Genomic DNA, 15,768 nt, shown 5'->3' on the forward strand with positions numbered 1-15,768 from the left:
ATTTATAAAGAGTTGCAACAAAAGAGAGGGATTGGGCTGAACTGAATATGGCCTGCCTAAAGAGCGTAATGGAGTTGGACAACACGCGGGCTTAATGGATGAATGGCCGCCGTGCGCTTCAAGCATGAGGCCTGACCTCACCCGGCAGTTTCCGTATAAATACAATTTTGTTTCCCGCCAGCGACATTAATAGGAAGGTTAAGATTAAGAATAGGTGGCGAAGCGTCAAATATGAACGCTGCCATTTCCCTTTCGCATTATTTGTGGATTTCCATCCGTTTCCCTCAGAATTTGTGGAGCCAATCATTACCGAGCTCTTTTTCTTTCCTCTTCATCATCGTTCTCGTGAATTCTCTGTTCGGAGTTACCTGAGGCGAAGGCGACTTCTTAATAAACCGCAGCGATTTGATCGTCGTAGCGGTTCGTCAAATCGAGTCCAAACATGAATGAGAAGGCCTCCGTCTCTAAGGAGCTCGAAGCCAAACACGCTAAGGTTTCTAAATCTATTTATGTCTATCTCTGTTGCGTTTTGTTTGAAATTGATCGAAGGTTTTGAGGAAATTCGTCGTTTCTTCGCTATTTAGTTATGCGATATAGAGAGATTTAAGCTGTTGTGCCATTATAGGCTTATAGCAACATAATGTTAGTGTTTGGAAATGCTATGATCAACTGGTAGCGCAATCAAACCAGCCAAAAACTATGATCGAATTGCGCAGTATCAACGAAGCTCTTCTTCTCACTTTTTCAAGCTATTTGAAGTCTTCGTTTACACGGCAGGGATATGAATTGCAGTCGCTAATCTATTAATTTCATGTGAATTAAGTTTTCATCTCGAATACTTGGTTTTAGCAGTGTGAACGTTTATTTTAATACTCTGTTCAACTTCAGATCTTTTTTGTGCGTGTTACATATTTGTTTATGCAGATTTTGGAAGGTCTTCTCAAGCTTCCAGAGAACAGGGAATGTGCTGACTGCCGGAGCAAGTACGCATTTAAAAGATCATTATTATTAATTTTTAAATATGAAGCGTTCATTCTGTAATTCTAATTAGTTACGAATGTACTTCCTGTTCGTAAGCTCCTGATCAGCCAATTTTTGCTTGGAGCATGCATAATTTTCGCACTACAATATTTATGTTCAAAATGTTTATTCTCATTCCTCCTGAATATCTTCTCTGTTTCTGCGTCTCTTCAGAGTTTTTTTTTTTTTTTTTTTGTTAACCTTCTTTGATTACATAAAACGAATTGGTTATCATCTAGTTTTCTGTATTATGAGCGCTCTAGTTTCATATCATGTTAGTATCTATTTAACCAACGAATGTGGACATCAGCTTTTTTGGCAGTACCTTTGTCAAACTGCATCCCTTTGAATGTTCAATGCACTTCGACTTTTTTTTTTGGCTGTTAGTTTGATGACATTCAGAACTATTAGATATTTCATTATTTGATATTCAATTGAAATTTAATGCGGCAAACTAATTTCTGAATATGATGCTCCATAAAGTTTCGGTAGATTAGTTGTTACTATTTTGTGTATGTTTCTCATCCCTAGGCATCTCTGAAACAAGGCTGCTAAATCATTGAGATGGTTAGGACTTGGTTTGAGTGCTGCAATTTTATGACAAGCATTAGAGGACTTAGGCAGTGCACAATAATGGCCCTAACAACTAGCTAAGAAGCCTGGACATGGTAATAATATTGAGCAGGAGAAGAATATGCATCTACATAACTTTCTGATGAATAAGATACAATATGTTTAAGGCATTTTAAAATAAATATTTTCCATCATATAAAGATTCATGTGGTGGCCAACTATTAGATATTGTTTTAGGTTTAGCATGATATCAAAGCAAGCATTTTAAATTGTTGTAGTTTAACCATGCTCACTGTTGACCAATGATTACTGTGAAAACCAGGTTTTGGAAATGGTTTTCTAAGAAAATGTGCTTTGATACAAGCTTTCTTGATCCGAGTTCAACATGCACTACAATATTGTGTACTTTAATGTAATTTTTTGCTATATGATGCACAGGGCTCCCCGATGGGCAAGTGTAAACCTTGGAGTTTTTATATGCCTGCAATGCTCGGGTATTCATAGGAGTCTTGGAGTACATATTTCAAAGGTTTCCCCAACTCTTTCCTACCACAAATAGAAAAGGATTTTTGTTAGCTATTGAAGTTCCTTTTATGTAGTTTTATGTGACTACTAGTAGATCGTTGAACTTTTTGGTTTTGCTTGAACCGTATCTTGTAGTTGGAAGAGATTCTTCAAAACAAACATGAACTTCAAATGATCTTAGATTTAAACAACAAAAAAAGGAATGTATAGAGCCAGAAACTTGCCAGCTTGTATGTGTTTATTACTGCCGTTGGAGTATCCCAATATTTTTGGAGGCAAGACTTCTAGTCACTCTGTTTAAGACTTTTTGGTGGTTATTTAGAGGAAATCTCCTTGCATATTATTTTCAATTGAAGATCACAAATACGGTGAAAGACTTAATGGAACTGAGGACAAATTAGCACATAAGTCCCACACTATTTCTGCTTTTGCTAGCACTTAATACTTTTCCATATTAATAAAGAATGAAAATATTAATTAGGATTCTTTTCCCAAGATGCTTTAAGGATTAAGCATTTCCTCTTTGCAATTGAAGCTTCAAGAAACTTGTCGTATATACATGTTACTGATCTGCTAGGCTTCAAAGTAAATTTGTTATCTAGTTCAAATTATCCAAGATAATCAGTGTTATTGCCCGCAAACTATGTCCAAGTCATCTGCCGACAAACCCAATAGATCTGTCAAGTATTAGTTAAGCTTGTCCTGTAATCCTTGGGTTGAAATTGCGGTACTGCTCAAATACATTGAATGCACAACTAACTTATAGACTCACTGAAATTATGAACACAGTGAACTGCTTGAATTGCTATATGCATATGTGCTTGCATTTGTTGTTACATGTAGTTTAATTGAATTTTGATTTAATTGGTGTTATAACTTCGATATTTTCTAAATCCTTGTTATGTTGGATCTTTGATTGCTGACCTTTTGACATTTTCATTTTTGTGGTAGGTACGGTCTACTACTCTTGATACATGGCTACCGGAACAGGTTGCTTTTATGCAGTGTAAGAATATTTAACATTTGTTAAACTTGTCTTTTCAGAAGAAAAGTTAAGTTAGGAACATCAATAGACTGCTCTCAATTTAAATTTCTGCCCAATTGGTGGATACTTGATCCCCGAAGAAAAATCTTATGTTGAGAGATCTTACAGCCAGCAAATTAATTTTTCATTTTTATCAACTACTTGAGGTTGATGGTCACTTACAGATCACTTAACATATTGCTTACTATATTTGTAGCTATGGGTAATGAGAAGTCAAATTATTACTGGGAAGCGGAACTACCACCAAATTTTGATAAGAGGGGGAATCAAACATTCATTCGTGCCAAGTAACTTCTCTGCATAAATTTAGAACAAGTTCTTAAATAAATTTGGATGTGATTTATTCATTCTTGTTCTTTTCTATTTATCTAACGTCGTTGAGGAACTTCCAGGTACGAAGAGAAAAGGTGGGTTTCTAAGAACAGAGCATACCCAACTCCAGAACTAGGTGGAATGAGTATTTATTGTGATTCGATTGGAAATGGACCCAAAAGCTCTGTTCCAAAGAAGATAAGGAACTATTCTCTTGAGGAAGAGATTCTCACAAAACATGCGACTCCCATAGTTGCAAAAGCACGCGGGGTTAGTTCATTTTTATTCTTGTTTTCCTTCAAGTAAGATTTTTCTACAAGTTACAAAATTACGGTCATGCATCTCCATGTTAGTGCGGAGGGAATTACAAAAATAGCATAATAAAAGTAGTCAATGATCTAGTCGTAACACCTTACCACACATATAAGTCCCGACATTTTTTAGCATACGCTATTTTATTATGTTATTCAACAAAAATTCTATCCTGACGTGCAGGTTTGACAAGGTAAGTTAATGTTCCTTTCATTTACACATTTGTTTGTTTTATTAGAAATCCTGCTCACTTGTAAAATGAATGAATAAACAAACGGAGTCAGCACTTCACTTTTGGGTTGTGGAATTCATTGAACTTGTTTCATTTTTTAGAGACTAGAGTTACGTACAAGTTGTTTGTTTTAAGCATGGCTATTCTTACAACATTCATCCTACGCCAGTCTTTCAGTGGTTGTCTGATCTGAGATCTGTCCTTTTTATAACTTGTTCTTGCTGATTTTACCACCCCTTGGTCCAAAGCATATTATGGTCGTTTGCCAAGGAGGGCAGTTTTTCTTTTTTCATCTCAAGTTCCCTTTTTCCTTCCATTCATGAGCTTGCCTTATAAAGAAAGAAAAAAACTAAATAAAAGACCTGGAGAATTATGTTTGTACTGTTCTTCGCCTTATCCTTGAATTAACTTCTTCTTCTTTTTTATTTCTTTAATGATAATTCTACCGAAATTCCATTATGAAAGATGTTGGAGAAGGTTTTTGTGCAAAAATCTTGAGAAGAAATCTTTAGGGAACAAAACAGTAAACAACAGTATTATGATACCCTTTTTCAATTCTGTCTTTTTTGGCATTAACACCGCAGAAGTTAGTGTGAGATCCCACATCGGTTGGAGAGGGGAATGAAGTATGTTTTATAAGGCTTGGAAACATCTTCCTAGCAAACGCGAAAACCTTGAGTGAAGGTCCGAAAGAGAAAACCGTTAAAATCAGTTTAGGTTCTCTAATGAATTTCAGGAGGGAGAAAAAATGGCATCCAGGCCGTATTAACACTCCCTGCTTACCTTGTCTAAGAAATAAGAAGCTGTAGTTTAAGAGTGTGATTATGATTATGCATATTTCTGATGCAGAATTCTTTTGATATGAAGGATCATACGATTGCTTCAGCTCCACCAAGAGGTCCTTCATTAACGAAAGAAAGTGAGACTTCCGCAACAAATACAAACAGATCCCTAGATCTCTTCCAATGTGTCCAAGATGCAAACAATGACTGCTCCACTGTAATTCCAGCTCCTTGGGCAACTTTCGATTGTAAGTACCCACGTTGCTCGAAAACGACCTTGATTGAATGCTTTTAATCAATCAACTCTAATAAATCGAATTCTTCGTAATTTCAGGAGAGCGAATTCTACACAGTGCCTTGGTGTGATAAATTATCCATTTGTGGTGTTGACAAGGTATGTTTCTTCTACAAAACTAGAGACTCCATTCAAATAAAATCTTGAGTTTGTTAAATTGTCCTCTGGAATTTTCCTTTCCATTTAGTGTCATAGGCTTTAAATCTTTGATTTTCATTAGCTTTCTTCACAACTCCGAGAATCTTAGGCTCTTCAATCTCTGAAGGATTTATTACCTCTCCTATTATTTCCTCGGCTCCTTATATAAATGTCTATATTTTTCTTTCCTTTAAAATATTTCTATATTCAATTTATTATTTTATAAATATGTCTAAATAAATACTATTTAAGTACTTTAAAAATCTCTTTTTTTTAAATATCTTTAGAGCTTTCTATATTACTTTCAAATAAATAAATAATCAAACACCAAGAAGATTTTGAAAAGCGCGTATGCCCGGTGATCATTCTGTTCTTAAGCTCTCGGTGTGATGGTAATTTTGAGAATTTTCTCTCATTTCTTTTTCTGCGTTTTTATGAATATTATAAAATAAAAGACGGATCAGTTTTTGACAACTTTTCATATTTTTCTGTACGCAGAACTCGGAAAAAGGCGTGAGCACGTGATCAATCCCCAGAAGTGCAGATTGCATGAAAATTCATCTATTTTCTTCCCTTTATACCCTACATTTAACTTGCGTTATTTTTTTCCCTCATCATTCTATGATTCTGTAATCCTAAAGTTAAAATAGTGGATTGATAGATTTTTCCTCGTTAGCTTTAACTCAAAAATTCTAGAATAATGACTAAAATGCGCTACAATAATGGTATGAGAACTTAGGTGAAAGAAGTAATTGACATGAATACCTTAAACATATCTGCGTACAAAGCTGGCTCATGTTCGATCCCCAGATTTTTCGTTGGATTGGGCGGATGGAAGAGGGCATTAATTCAGCGCCTATATATAAAAAGAGCGTTCCCAAGGAAGTAAGGCTGTTGAAGAGGGGTGGGGTAATAGAAAATCCAATCCAATCCAATCCATCCATCCAGGGGTTACAAGAGGGTGGAGCGAGTAAAATGCCATGGGAAACAAGATTTAGCAAAAACAAATACAAGGAGAAAAAAGGACTCTTCCAAACATTAAAAATATGTAAAAACTAAACAAAATCATCCCAAGAGATTGATCCTCTCTAGGAAGCTTGCTTCTCTTCTGCAGCAGCTTCGAAAGTCTGTCCTTCAACGAGGTCGGGAACATCGTCGTCATCATCGTCATCCTGTGCATTGGCTGCACCAGCACCTGCCCCAGGTGCTTGCTTCTGGAACTGCTCAGCCAACTTCCTCAGATTGTCCAAGTTATCAGGTCCTAAAATATTTACATGTGAATTCAGTCAGTGTTCGATCTTTTACTAAATCTACAACACAGCGGGAAACACGAAAACACTAGCATACTAACCCAACTGGTTGATAATTCCAGGGAGAATATCCTGCAATTCTGTGAAGAAGATATCAAATTATTAAAAAAGGAATATAAAGATAAACAAATTCCAACCATGACATCATGCATCTACAAGAGAACGAAATATCACAACAAAAACATGCCGTCTCCTCCACTAGTAATTTAAAAAAAAAAAAAAAAAAAAAAAAAAAAAAAAAAAAAAAAAGAAGGTATAAACATCAAAAACCCATGTTTTCTAGCCGTATAAGGTGTCGGACTAAGAGAAAGGTTGTTACAGACTTTTTTTATCTTTAGGACTTGCTTTAGGTAAGAACAATTCTATACGACAAATAAACAAAGTGCTCATTTACACAGCATACATATAAGATAGGGTCAGATTAGATGTTACAATTGTCAATGTTGCAGTTTAAGTAAATGTCAAGAACGACATAATTTAACAACGGTCAACTATTTTACAATTTATAAAGATTATTCAGTTTCAAGTAGAACTACTTGCCCCCCATTTAAAACGATAGCTTTGGACCAAGACCATAACATAATAATATACTTTATCAGCCTAGCCTCAGATGTATTCCTATGCTGGACATAGTGGAACAGTCCATTAGAATTAAAGAAAACCCCCCTATTATGACGCATTACGAATTCCAAGCCAACGAGAACATGCTGGTTGGATAAAATTTTCAACAATATGATCCTAATCCCTAAGAACACTCGCACAATTTTATTGCATTACAATAAAACGTCATAATTAAAACACTTGAAGGTTTGCATCCAATTAACAGTTACTCAAGAATAACTCGTTTCATTACAGCTTCAAACGTTTCACTGTCCAACTAAGTTCCCCTTATTTAAAGAATAAAAAAAATTCGTAAACAAATTGAATTGTTTTTATATAGCATTCCAAAAACGACTCCTTATGAACACTTTTGATAAGCAGTATTCATCATTGAGTTAGAAATGGTTTGAAATACAGAGTAACAAGGTTTTTAAGATAAAAACCAGAACTATACAATTGGAAGTGAATAGCTAAGTAAAATACAGCAGATACAACTATACGATGTTTCACTTAGGCTATTCTTGTGTTTTAAAAATTATATGACCAATTTTGCGAAAAACAGAAAGTGTTGCATTTTAGATAACTACTCAAAGAATCCCCCTAGACTTGAGGACACAAGATCAGTTATATGTTTAATTCTATTCAAGAAGTGTTGGGAGAGACTTACTTTTCGTTTGAGGAGTACCACTAACAACCCAGGTGTTTGCTGCAATAGAAGCTTGAACTGAAATAGAGAACCCGAAACAACTAAACATTAGATATATTACGTATCAAGATATAGATGGTAAAGAGCCAAAGGGTAGATGAGTGGCTTTACCTTTCGGGTTGGTAAATTGAATAACTACATCATCCTTGAAGATGTTGACTTCCTCAATAGCAGGAATGGCATTAACTCCTATTCTCTTCAAGGTACTTTGAAGCCGTTTATCATCTGTGGTAGTTGTCTTGTGAACAGCTTTCTTCTTCCTTCAATTGACAACAGACATAAAGAAAATTATAAAAAAATGAGAACAATAAAAAAAGCGATCTTTGAAAAAAAAAAAAAGAGTATAAAAATGATATTCCAACAGCAAAACAAAAAAAAATTGTTAAGAAAGCATGGGAAAATATCGAAAGACAACAACCTGCTTAAATGAACGATGCAATACACAAACAAGCATGAAATTTATGTTTGTGAATTCATCCATTACTCAACCAAGTAGTACGATAAAGAAGAATCATATATGTTGTCAATGGTAAACCAATAGCTGTAAATCAAGTTATCAAAATGAACTACTATCAAAAACAAACTTCACAGATTACAATAAAGAAATCCATTAGAACTAATAGAATGATGGATGAGAAAACAGAGAAAATCAGAAGTAGATGGGGGAACGGTGTATACATATCATGTTACCTTCATCCTTAGGATCATGCCAAGTCTACAGTTGGATGATATTATTTTACGTAAACCATGGTTCAATGAAATTACTCACCAACAAATAAAATATAATCAAGCACATCCAGATAAAACTTTTAAGAGATACATATTTCCAGTTGAATTCATTTCCAACTCCTTATTAAGTAAATCAACCAACAGATAACTAACTCTTCTCACACACTCATTAACTTTCAAAAGATGCAGATGAAACTAACCTTCTCACGCTACCTTTTCCTCCAGTGCGAACTGCACCAGCCATCTTCTGGAGCTTGGTATGATCCATCTGCACAATATAGGAACAAATACAAGACTTACGATAATTGAAAACCTGATAAGTGATAAAAAAAAAAAAAAAAAATACAAGACGCGGAGATTTGTATAAGAGCAATTAAAAAAAAACAGAGATTAGTCAACGGAGAAAAGAGAGGTAAAACAGATTAACGCATACATGTGCTCGGCCATATCTTTTATAACTATAAATCAAACAAAAAACTTATCAGAAGAATCAATTAGCAATAACGATATCCGCAAGAAAGGCAAATCGAGGCATAAGCTTATCCGAAAAATATTTTCAGTTACAAATTATCCATTCATTTCATCATATTCATCATAGAGAGTACATGAGTGAGATTGTCCTAGAGAGGCCGTCAACATTTCACGGAAAAACATTCGTGAAAAGTAAGCTTCTGCTCGTACTGTAATTACAGTTCGACTAATTCATCTAACCTAGGTTTTTTCCCTGTTCATTTCTGAACGTACAATGGAAGGATGCAATCCACGCTAGTATATATTTAACATTACGATCTGTGAAGTCGTAAGAAATCAGACATTAGAAGCAAGTTTAACATAAGAAAATCAACGACGATCAGTTTCAAAGACATAGCAACCTATGAAATCGACAAACACCTTAATAGAAAAAACAAAATCCGGCTCCAAAGCTATAAAATGAAAATGCGCAACAATAGAACACTCAGAAGAGGATATTCATCGTCGAAGAACAATCCGAAAATAGTAAGAAGCACATAGGATCAAGAAGGCGATGAGAAGTGAAGCTAAACTGGAAGGAAGAGTTACCTTCAAGATTATTAGAGTCGAGTTCCCGAAGCGGAAGAGGATAGCCTCAGTCTGGGACGGCGCTAATGCATCATATATTAGGGCGCGCCGAATACGATGTTATTTAAATAGGCTGATCCAACGGCTGTGATTTAACCTCACCTCGAGTAGAGGAAAATCCAAAAATATTTCTGATAATTCATTTTTTTTTTTTTAGTTTAATTGTAATAATTCACTTTTATTTGCAAAATAAAAAAATAAAAATATTCTCTTGTGCGTATAAACAAAGTTTCTCTTTTAGGAGAATCAATAAAATTTTAATATTTGGTTGAATAATATATATTTTAATTAATGAGTTATAATTAAATTTAATAAAATAATATATTATTATTAGAATATATTCAATTTTATCATCTAAAATAATAATAAAAAAACATTATTAACATTTCAGCTATATAATTAATAAGTTATTAATACTTTATTTATTGAACTATAATTCATTAAAATTATTTTTAAAATTTTTAATTTTGAAAATTGACTCGAGTTCTTTAAACACAATACTCGGAGTTCAATAAAATAAAAATAAAAATAATAAATAAAAAACTTTATAATATTACAACTCAAGCAAATAAATAAAAATAAAAAAGGAATACGTAAATGAACCGAAACTATGAAAGTTATTATCTATACCAGTAAAATACATATTTTTTTTAAGTTATTCAATCAAATGAGCTTCATAATTAAAGAACATACATTAATGAAATGATATCACATCCAAATGAGAACGGTCTTGAGAATAAATGACTAGAAAATACGTAAAGGAAATAAGAGTTACTATCTATACCAACAATATGCACTTTTTTTTTTTTTTACTTCAGTTGTTCAATAATAGAAACTTCATATTATATCGGAAAGGGAATAATTAAATTTAATTGTTGAATATATATATATAGACACACTAAGCTTCCATGGCTATGCAGAATTTTGGCCATGAGATCTGGATATTGGGCGCTTGTGAACAACTTAAAGCCCAAGGATAAAAGTTTTTGGTTAAAAATGGCCCATTAAGTTTTGGAAATTGCATTTTTTGCCCATGTATGCCATTTCCATTAAAGAATTTCGGCTCGGCTCGAGAAAGTATAGACAGGGGTCCGTGATTGGCTATGGGTGGCACCCTAGAGCTATGACATTATGCGTGTGTAGATCCTTGACAACATAAACGAAGCCAGAATAAAGATAGAATGACTAATGATTTTACACTACTGTAAAAATATCTCTTTTTTTTATCCGATAATTATTAAGAAACAAATGAAATTTATGATTATACTCCAAGTGAACACTACCATTATGGAGAGTCGTGTTCATCTAACATGGTATCAGAGTCATGCCTTAAACTTAGTATAATCCTCAAATGTCTGAACAAAGTATCGTGAGCCTCGAAGGCATAGTAAAAAAGTGACTAAATTATCGAACAAAGAGGCATACTTTGTTCGTATTAGATGAAAGTCTCACGTCGACTAATTTAGAGAATGATTGTAAGTTTATAATCAATGAATACTATATTTTCAACTATTTTAGTGACAATTACATTAAATAGTTTGTTGTCGAGAAAATAGGGGAGAAGGGCAAATAGGGAAATAGGGTTTAAGATAAGATAAAAACGAGTGGCTGATGTGGAAATATAGAGAAAGTGGGGGACGAAAATAGAAATAGATAAGATTAGAAGTGAGGAGTGCAGAGAAATTCACGTGATTTGATGGGGATAGTTGAATAAAGTATGGGAATGGCATGGAATCAACGGTGGTGATTGGTGGTGGGCTTCATCCTAGCGCGCATTGCCACGTGCAATGAAGTCGACAGCACAACCTTGCCCATTATTTACGTACTATTTTAACCCTTTTGAATTTCTTTTTTTTTTTTTTTTAATTAAAAAAAAAATATTGAATGTGATGGTACAATTTAATGATCAATTACAAGAAAATTTTTTCTCAATTTTTACTGTAACTACTACAAATCTCCTCTTATGTTATGATGTGTCGATCGATAATATCACTCATTTAACCTCGTAAATCTTTTTACGATTAGTGGTTAAAATATGTTTTAAATTTTGAATTTATGTATTATTATCGTGTAAATTCTTTAAGCAATTTTTATATTTGGAGTTTACCGATGATACGGTAGAAAATCGAATTATTAGCTTTAGAAATAATAAGATGTATTTTATTTTTATAATATATGCTTTGTTGGATTGTAATGACCTAAACCCACTGCTATCTCTTTGGAGACTGTTAGTAGATATTGTTCTCTTTGGATTTTTTATTCTGGGCTTCCCTTCGAGGTCTTAAAATGAGTCAATTAGGGAGATTTCCACCCCCTTATCGTCCCCCTCTCCAAACGACGTGGAATCTCACAATCTACCCTCCTTGAGGTCAGTGTCCTCATACCACCTGATGTCTGCCTCTGATACTATATGTAATGTCTCAAGCCATCGCCTTTCCTTTTTGGGCTTTCCCTCGAGGGTTTAAAACGCGTCCACTAGAAAGAGATTTTTACACCCTTATAAGAAATGTTTCGTTCTCCTCTTCAACCGATGTGGGATCTTACACGGATATTACGATGGGAGCAATCGGCAAATTTAAGCTTGCTTAAGCAATTTTAATCTTTTATATAGAAAATGTGCGTTGATAATAATATGTTTGTGGAAAGTACGGTTCCAATATATAATGATAGATTAAAATTATTGATAAGCAAGAGTTTTATTAAAAAAATATATATATAAAAATAGTTAAAAGCAAACTCAAACGACGTCGTATCTTAACTCACTTCATCAGTGAGGTTATGAGTACGTCATCATCCTTTTTTTTTTTTTAATTATTTTAAAAATATATTAAGATATTTTGTAGTGTATTGCTAAATTAAATTATCTTATTTAATTATTTCTTAAAATATTATGGAGCTTTTAGAAATTTAGTTTATTTATACCCAAAAACACCAACATATTTTAAAATGATAAAATTTTAATATCTAGGGGGTAAAAATGAGAAGAACCAATAATTGAAGGACGAAAGTGAAAAATGGTGAATAATTCAGGGACCAGAGTCTGGCTTTTGTTCTATGCATGGGTCAGCGTCAGTTTTCATGAAAAATTGGAGGAAAAAAAAGGGGGAAATATGGAATTAAACAAATTAAAAGGGTTATATATTGATATATTATATAGTCTAGACCCTTTTTAGCAAAATTAACTGAGGGATCTGAAAGGGAAATTAAATTAGGCTTCTTATACTCCAAATTCACATTAACAAAGATTAATTTTATTATTAAATTAATTAATCTTGGTTTGTTACAGAAGAGACATTTCCAGTGGAAGCAGAGTTTGAAGAGAAGGAATTCTTGTGATTGTGCATCCAAACCTTGAAAACTTGGCGAGTGATCCCCACGCTCCGGCAGAACCTCTCGATCTCCTCGTCCAGATCTTTCCGCTGCAATTTCCAACCCAATCTCTCTGCAAATGCCAGCATTTTTTCCTTCTGATCCGTCGTGAACTTTGTTCGGAACCGTTTTTTGCTGCCGCCGGTGTCGGCGGCGGCGTACTCGACGATGGCGTGGCGGTCGTAGTCCATGAGGTTGTCGGCGGTGGGAGCGGCGGAGGAAAAGCGTCCGCCGCCGCCGCCGATGTAGGTGACTTTGCGGTGGAAGTTGCGGTGGCAGCTGCAGGCGGCGCAGTAGAGTTGGTTGGCCGGAGAAGAGGTGTCGTCGAGAGTGAATTCGCCGCAGCCGTCGGTGGCGTAACTGCCGAGATTCGCTGCATGGTTCCGTAGGCATTCTCTGTAATGATAATGAGAATTCTCTCCGTCCATTTTTTTTCCCTTTTTCTCTCTCTATTTCTCTGTGTGTGTTGGGAGTTTATAATGGGATATCCTTCCGTTTGGGATGCCAAACTTTTAACCCTAATTAAAATTATATATATATATATATATGCATCTCGTGCAAGAGCTACCGTCATACTTTCTTTACGACTTATTTTAACGTGGTAAAGAGATATGAACTTATTCGATCATCTGATTCAATTTTAACTTGTTGCTCGTCCTCCTTTGTTGCAATTCGTCTTTGGACCTCTTTAGCTATTAACTACAAATCACTTAAAATATTTGTTACTACCTACGGCTCGTCCTCTTCGGCCACTAACCACATAATGTTCGAAACATTATTAGAGTTGCATTAACGGTCTTTTAAGAAATATGCAATATGTGAAACAGACAATGGTAGTAACTAACATATATATAAAATGGAGTGAATATGTGATGTCTCACGTTGGTTAGGGAGGAGAACAAACCACTATTTATAAGGATTTATAAGGGTGTGGAAACCTTCACGTATCAGACGCGTTTTAAAGCATTAAGGGGAAGCCTGAAAGGGAAAGCCCAAAGAGGACAATATCTGCTAGCGGTGGATCTGTGTTGTTACAGAATAGATCCTACATCGGTTCAAGAGGGGAACAAAGCATTTCTTATAAGAATGTATAAACTTCTTCCTAACATACGCGTTTTAAAGACTATGAGACTGACGGCGATATCAAGTCAAAAGCGAACAATATCTGGCAGTTGTTACAAATGGTATGAAAGCAGACACCGAGCGGTATGTCAGCGAGGGCTCTAAGACTCCAAGAGGGGTGAATTGTGAGATTTCGAAGTTAGACATCGAGCGGTGTACCAACAAGGGGTGGATTTTGGGATCCCACATTAATTCGAGAGGTGAACAAAACATTTCTTATAATTAAAAATGTTCGGAAAATTATAGTTGGATGGGAAGACATTTTTTGTGAGCATGGGCTTGAAATTAATATATATAATATAAATAAATAAATTAAAAGATATTTGGTGTGGGATTGCTATTATTGGAGAAAGGAGGAAAAAGATAAAAGGAGGGAAGAATCTTAATGTTTTGGCTTCCAAATATCATATTTGGAAAAGAACATTGATTTGATGTCTAGGTTCATGAATTTGAGTTATTCTTAACATATATTTATATATATATATGTGAGATTAATTCTTCATAAATATTAACAATACATCACAGCGGTGTGAGTTTATCATTGCCCAATTAAACCTGCCATAGAAAAATGTAAAAATAAAAGAATAATTACTGGAAGGGTAATTTCCGACAATAGTCCCTCCCCTGTAATTCTTTTTTTTACTGTTGAAGTGGGCTTTAATGTCCATTTTGAAAGTTGTCAGCAGACCCGTGAACCGTTTCGGGTCGTCCAGCAATAATTCACCCCCGAAAATATACCAAAATAATAGTGAGGGATTTTATTATTTTTTATTAAATTAAAATTTTGATTTTGATATTTTTGTGTTGTAATTGAAAATTTTCTAATATTTTTAAATATATTAAATAATAAATCTAAATTTTTAATTTTTTTATTCAAATTGACCGGAATAAAGGTATTTATTATATATTTTTAAAGTCAATTTTTCACCCTTATATGGGAGGCAGGAGGCAATGTTCTTGAAGGGCAGAGGCCTTTGGTGTCCCCTCTGGTCGCCTCACAATCACTAGCTAATATGCTTTTTTCTCATGCCTTTCTTCGTTCATGGTTTGATATTCTGGTGTCCTAGGCGTAGAGGAACCACACCAATCCATCCCGAACTTGGTGGTAACTCTACTGCGGTGACGATACTGTAGGGGAGGTCCTGCAGAAAAATAGCTCAATGTCAGGATGATAAAAAGCTTCGTTGACACATCGCCTAGTATCTGGCTCTAATACCATTTGTAACAATTCAAGTACACCACGAGCACATATTGTTCGTGTTGACCTGTTATGTATTGTCATCAATCTCACGATTTTAAAAATGCGTCAGAGATTTCCACGTCCTTATAAGGAATGTTTTGTTCTCCTCTCCAAATATGAGATCTCAAAGTATATGAGGATAAACCATGTTGAAAGATAGTTAACGTGATCATGTCGAAAGAGAATATTAGGGTTATCAGGTGCAAAATCTAAATTTCCGACCTTGATCCGAATCTTGAGCACAAAACGTTACAACCCGAAACCCTAATATTGCAAGCCGCCAAAAGGCAAACATTTAAAAGAAAATGGAAAAGCTTTGGTGTCATGTAATATTATTAATTATATAATATATGATAATAT

General features: G+C 34.5%; 3 protein-coding genes across 5 annotated transcripts; 1 reads left to right on the forward strand and 2 right to left on the reverse strand.

Moving 5' to 3' along the window:
* The first annotated feature begins 195 nt into the window (after nt 1-195).
* Nucleotides 196-5,909, forward strand: LOC111802185 (putative ADP-ribosylation factor GTPase-activating protein AGD15). 2 transcript variants are annotated; one of them, XM_023686452.2, is made up of 9 exons: nt 196-493; nt 925-983; nt 2,032-2,122; nt 3,070-3,124; nt 3,360-3,450; nt 3,556-3,745; nt 4,869-5,049; nt 5,136-5,195; nt 5,733-5,909. In XM_023686452.2, coding segments are annotated over exons 1-8 (720 nt in total). In that variant the 5' UTR covers nt 196-442; the 3' UTR covers nt 5,138-5,195; nt 5,733-5,909. The 2 variants fall into 2 exon arrangements, with proteins under 2 accessions (XP_023542220.2, XP_023542221.2); XM_023686453.2 differs by having other exon boundaries at nt 202-493; nt 4,887-5,049.
* A 65-nt stretch (nt 5,910-5,974) lies between these two features.
* LOC111802186 (nascent polypeptide-associated complex subunit beta) lies at nt 5,975-9,786 on the reverse strand. 2 transcript variants are annotated; one of them, XM_087126888.1, is made up of 6 exons: nt 9,639-9,786; nt 8,780-8,847; nt 7,962-8,110; nt 7,812-7,868; nt 6,586-6,624; nt 5,975-6,495 (listed from the first exon to the last, which is right to left on the reverse strand). In XM_087126888.1, the coding sequence occupies exons 2-6, from the start codon at nt 8,845-8,847 to the stop codon at nt 6,323-6,325; spliced, it is 486 nt and encodes a 161-aa protein (XP_086983014.1). In that variant the 5' UTR covers nt 9,639-9,786; the 3' UTR covers nt 5,975-6,322. The 2 variants fall into 2 exon arrangements, with proteins under 2 accessions (XP_086983014.1, XP_086983015.1); XM_087126889.1 differs by lacking the exon at nt 9,639-9,786 and adding an exon at nt 9,471-9,541.
* Nucleotides 9,787-12,793: 3,007 nt separating this feature from the next.
* On the reverse strand, nt 12,794-13,528 carry LOC111802270 (zinc-finger homeodomain protein 2). Its single transcript, XM_023686570.2, has one exon. The coding sequence runs from the start codon at nt 13,472-13,474 to the stop codon at nt 12,944-12,946; it is 531 nt and encodes a 176-aa protein (XP_023542338.2). The 5' UTR covers nt 13,475-13,528; the 3' UTR covers nt 12,794-12,943.
* Between the last annotated feature and the right edge of the window lie 2,240 nt (nt 13,529-15,768).

The sequence above is a fragment of the Cucurbita pepo genome, chromosome 9, assembly GCF_057944985.1.
Source record: "Cucurbita pepo subsp. pepo isolate OVF chromosome 9, ASM5794498v1, whole genome shotgun sequence".
Classification (NCBI taxonomy): Eukaryota; Viridiplantae; Streptophyta; class Magnoliopsida; order Cucurbitales; family Cucurbitaceae; genus Cucurbita; species Cucurbita pepo.

Excerpts from the sequence above, each read along its gene's own strand:
- LOC111802270 (XM_023686570.2), bottom strand. The coding sequence starts at position 13,474 with ATGGACGGAGAGAATTCTCATTATCATTACAGAGAATGCCTACGGAAC.
- LOC111802186 (XM_087126888.1), bottom strand. The coding sequence starts at position 8,847 with ATGGATCATACCAAGCTCCAGAAGATGGCTGGTGCAGTTCGCACTGGA. Across the intron at positions 8,111-8,779 it reads GGAAAAGGTAGCGTGAGAAG|GAAGAAGAAAGCTGTTCACA; the intron begins GTTAGTTTCATC and ends TGTCAATTGAAG. Across the intron at positions 6,496-6,585 it reads TGGAATTATCAACCAGTTGG|GACCTGATAACTTGGACAAT; the intron begins GTTAGTATGCTA and ends TAAATATTTTAG.
- LOC111802185 (XM_023686452.2), top strand. The coding sequence starts at position 443 with ATGAATGAGAAGGCCTCCGTCTCTAAGGAGCTCGAAGCCAAACACGCT. Across the intron at positions 984-2,031 it reads TGTGCTGACTGCCGGAGCAA|GGCTCCCCGATGGGCAAGTG; the intron begins GTACGCATTTAA and ends TATGATGCACAG. Across the intron at positions 3,125-3,359 it reads ACAGGTTGCTTTTATGCAGT|CTATGGGTAATGAGAAGTCA; the intron begins GTAAGAATATTT and ends CTATATTTGTAG.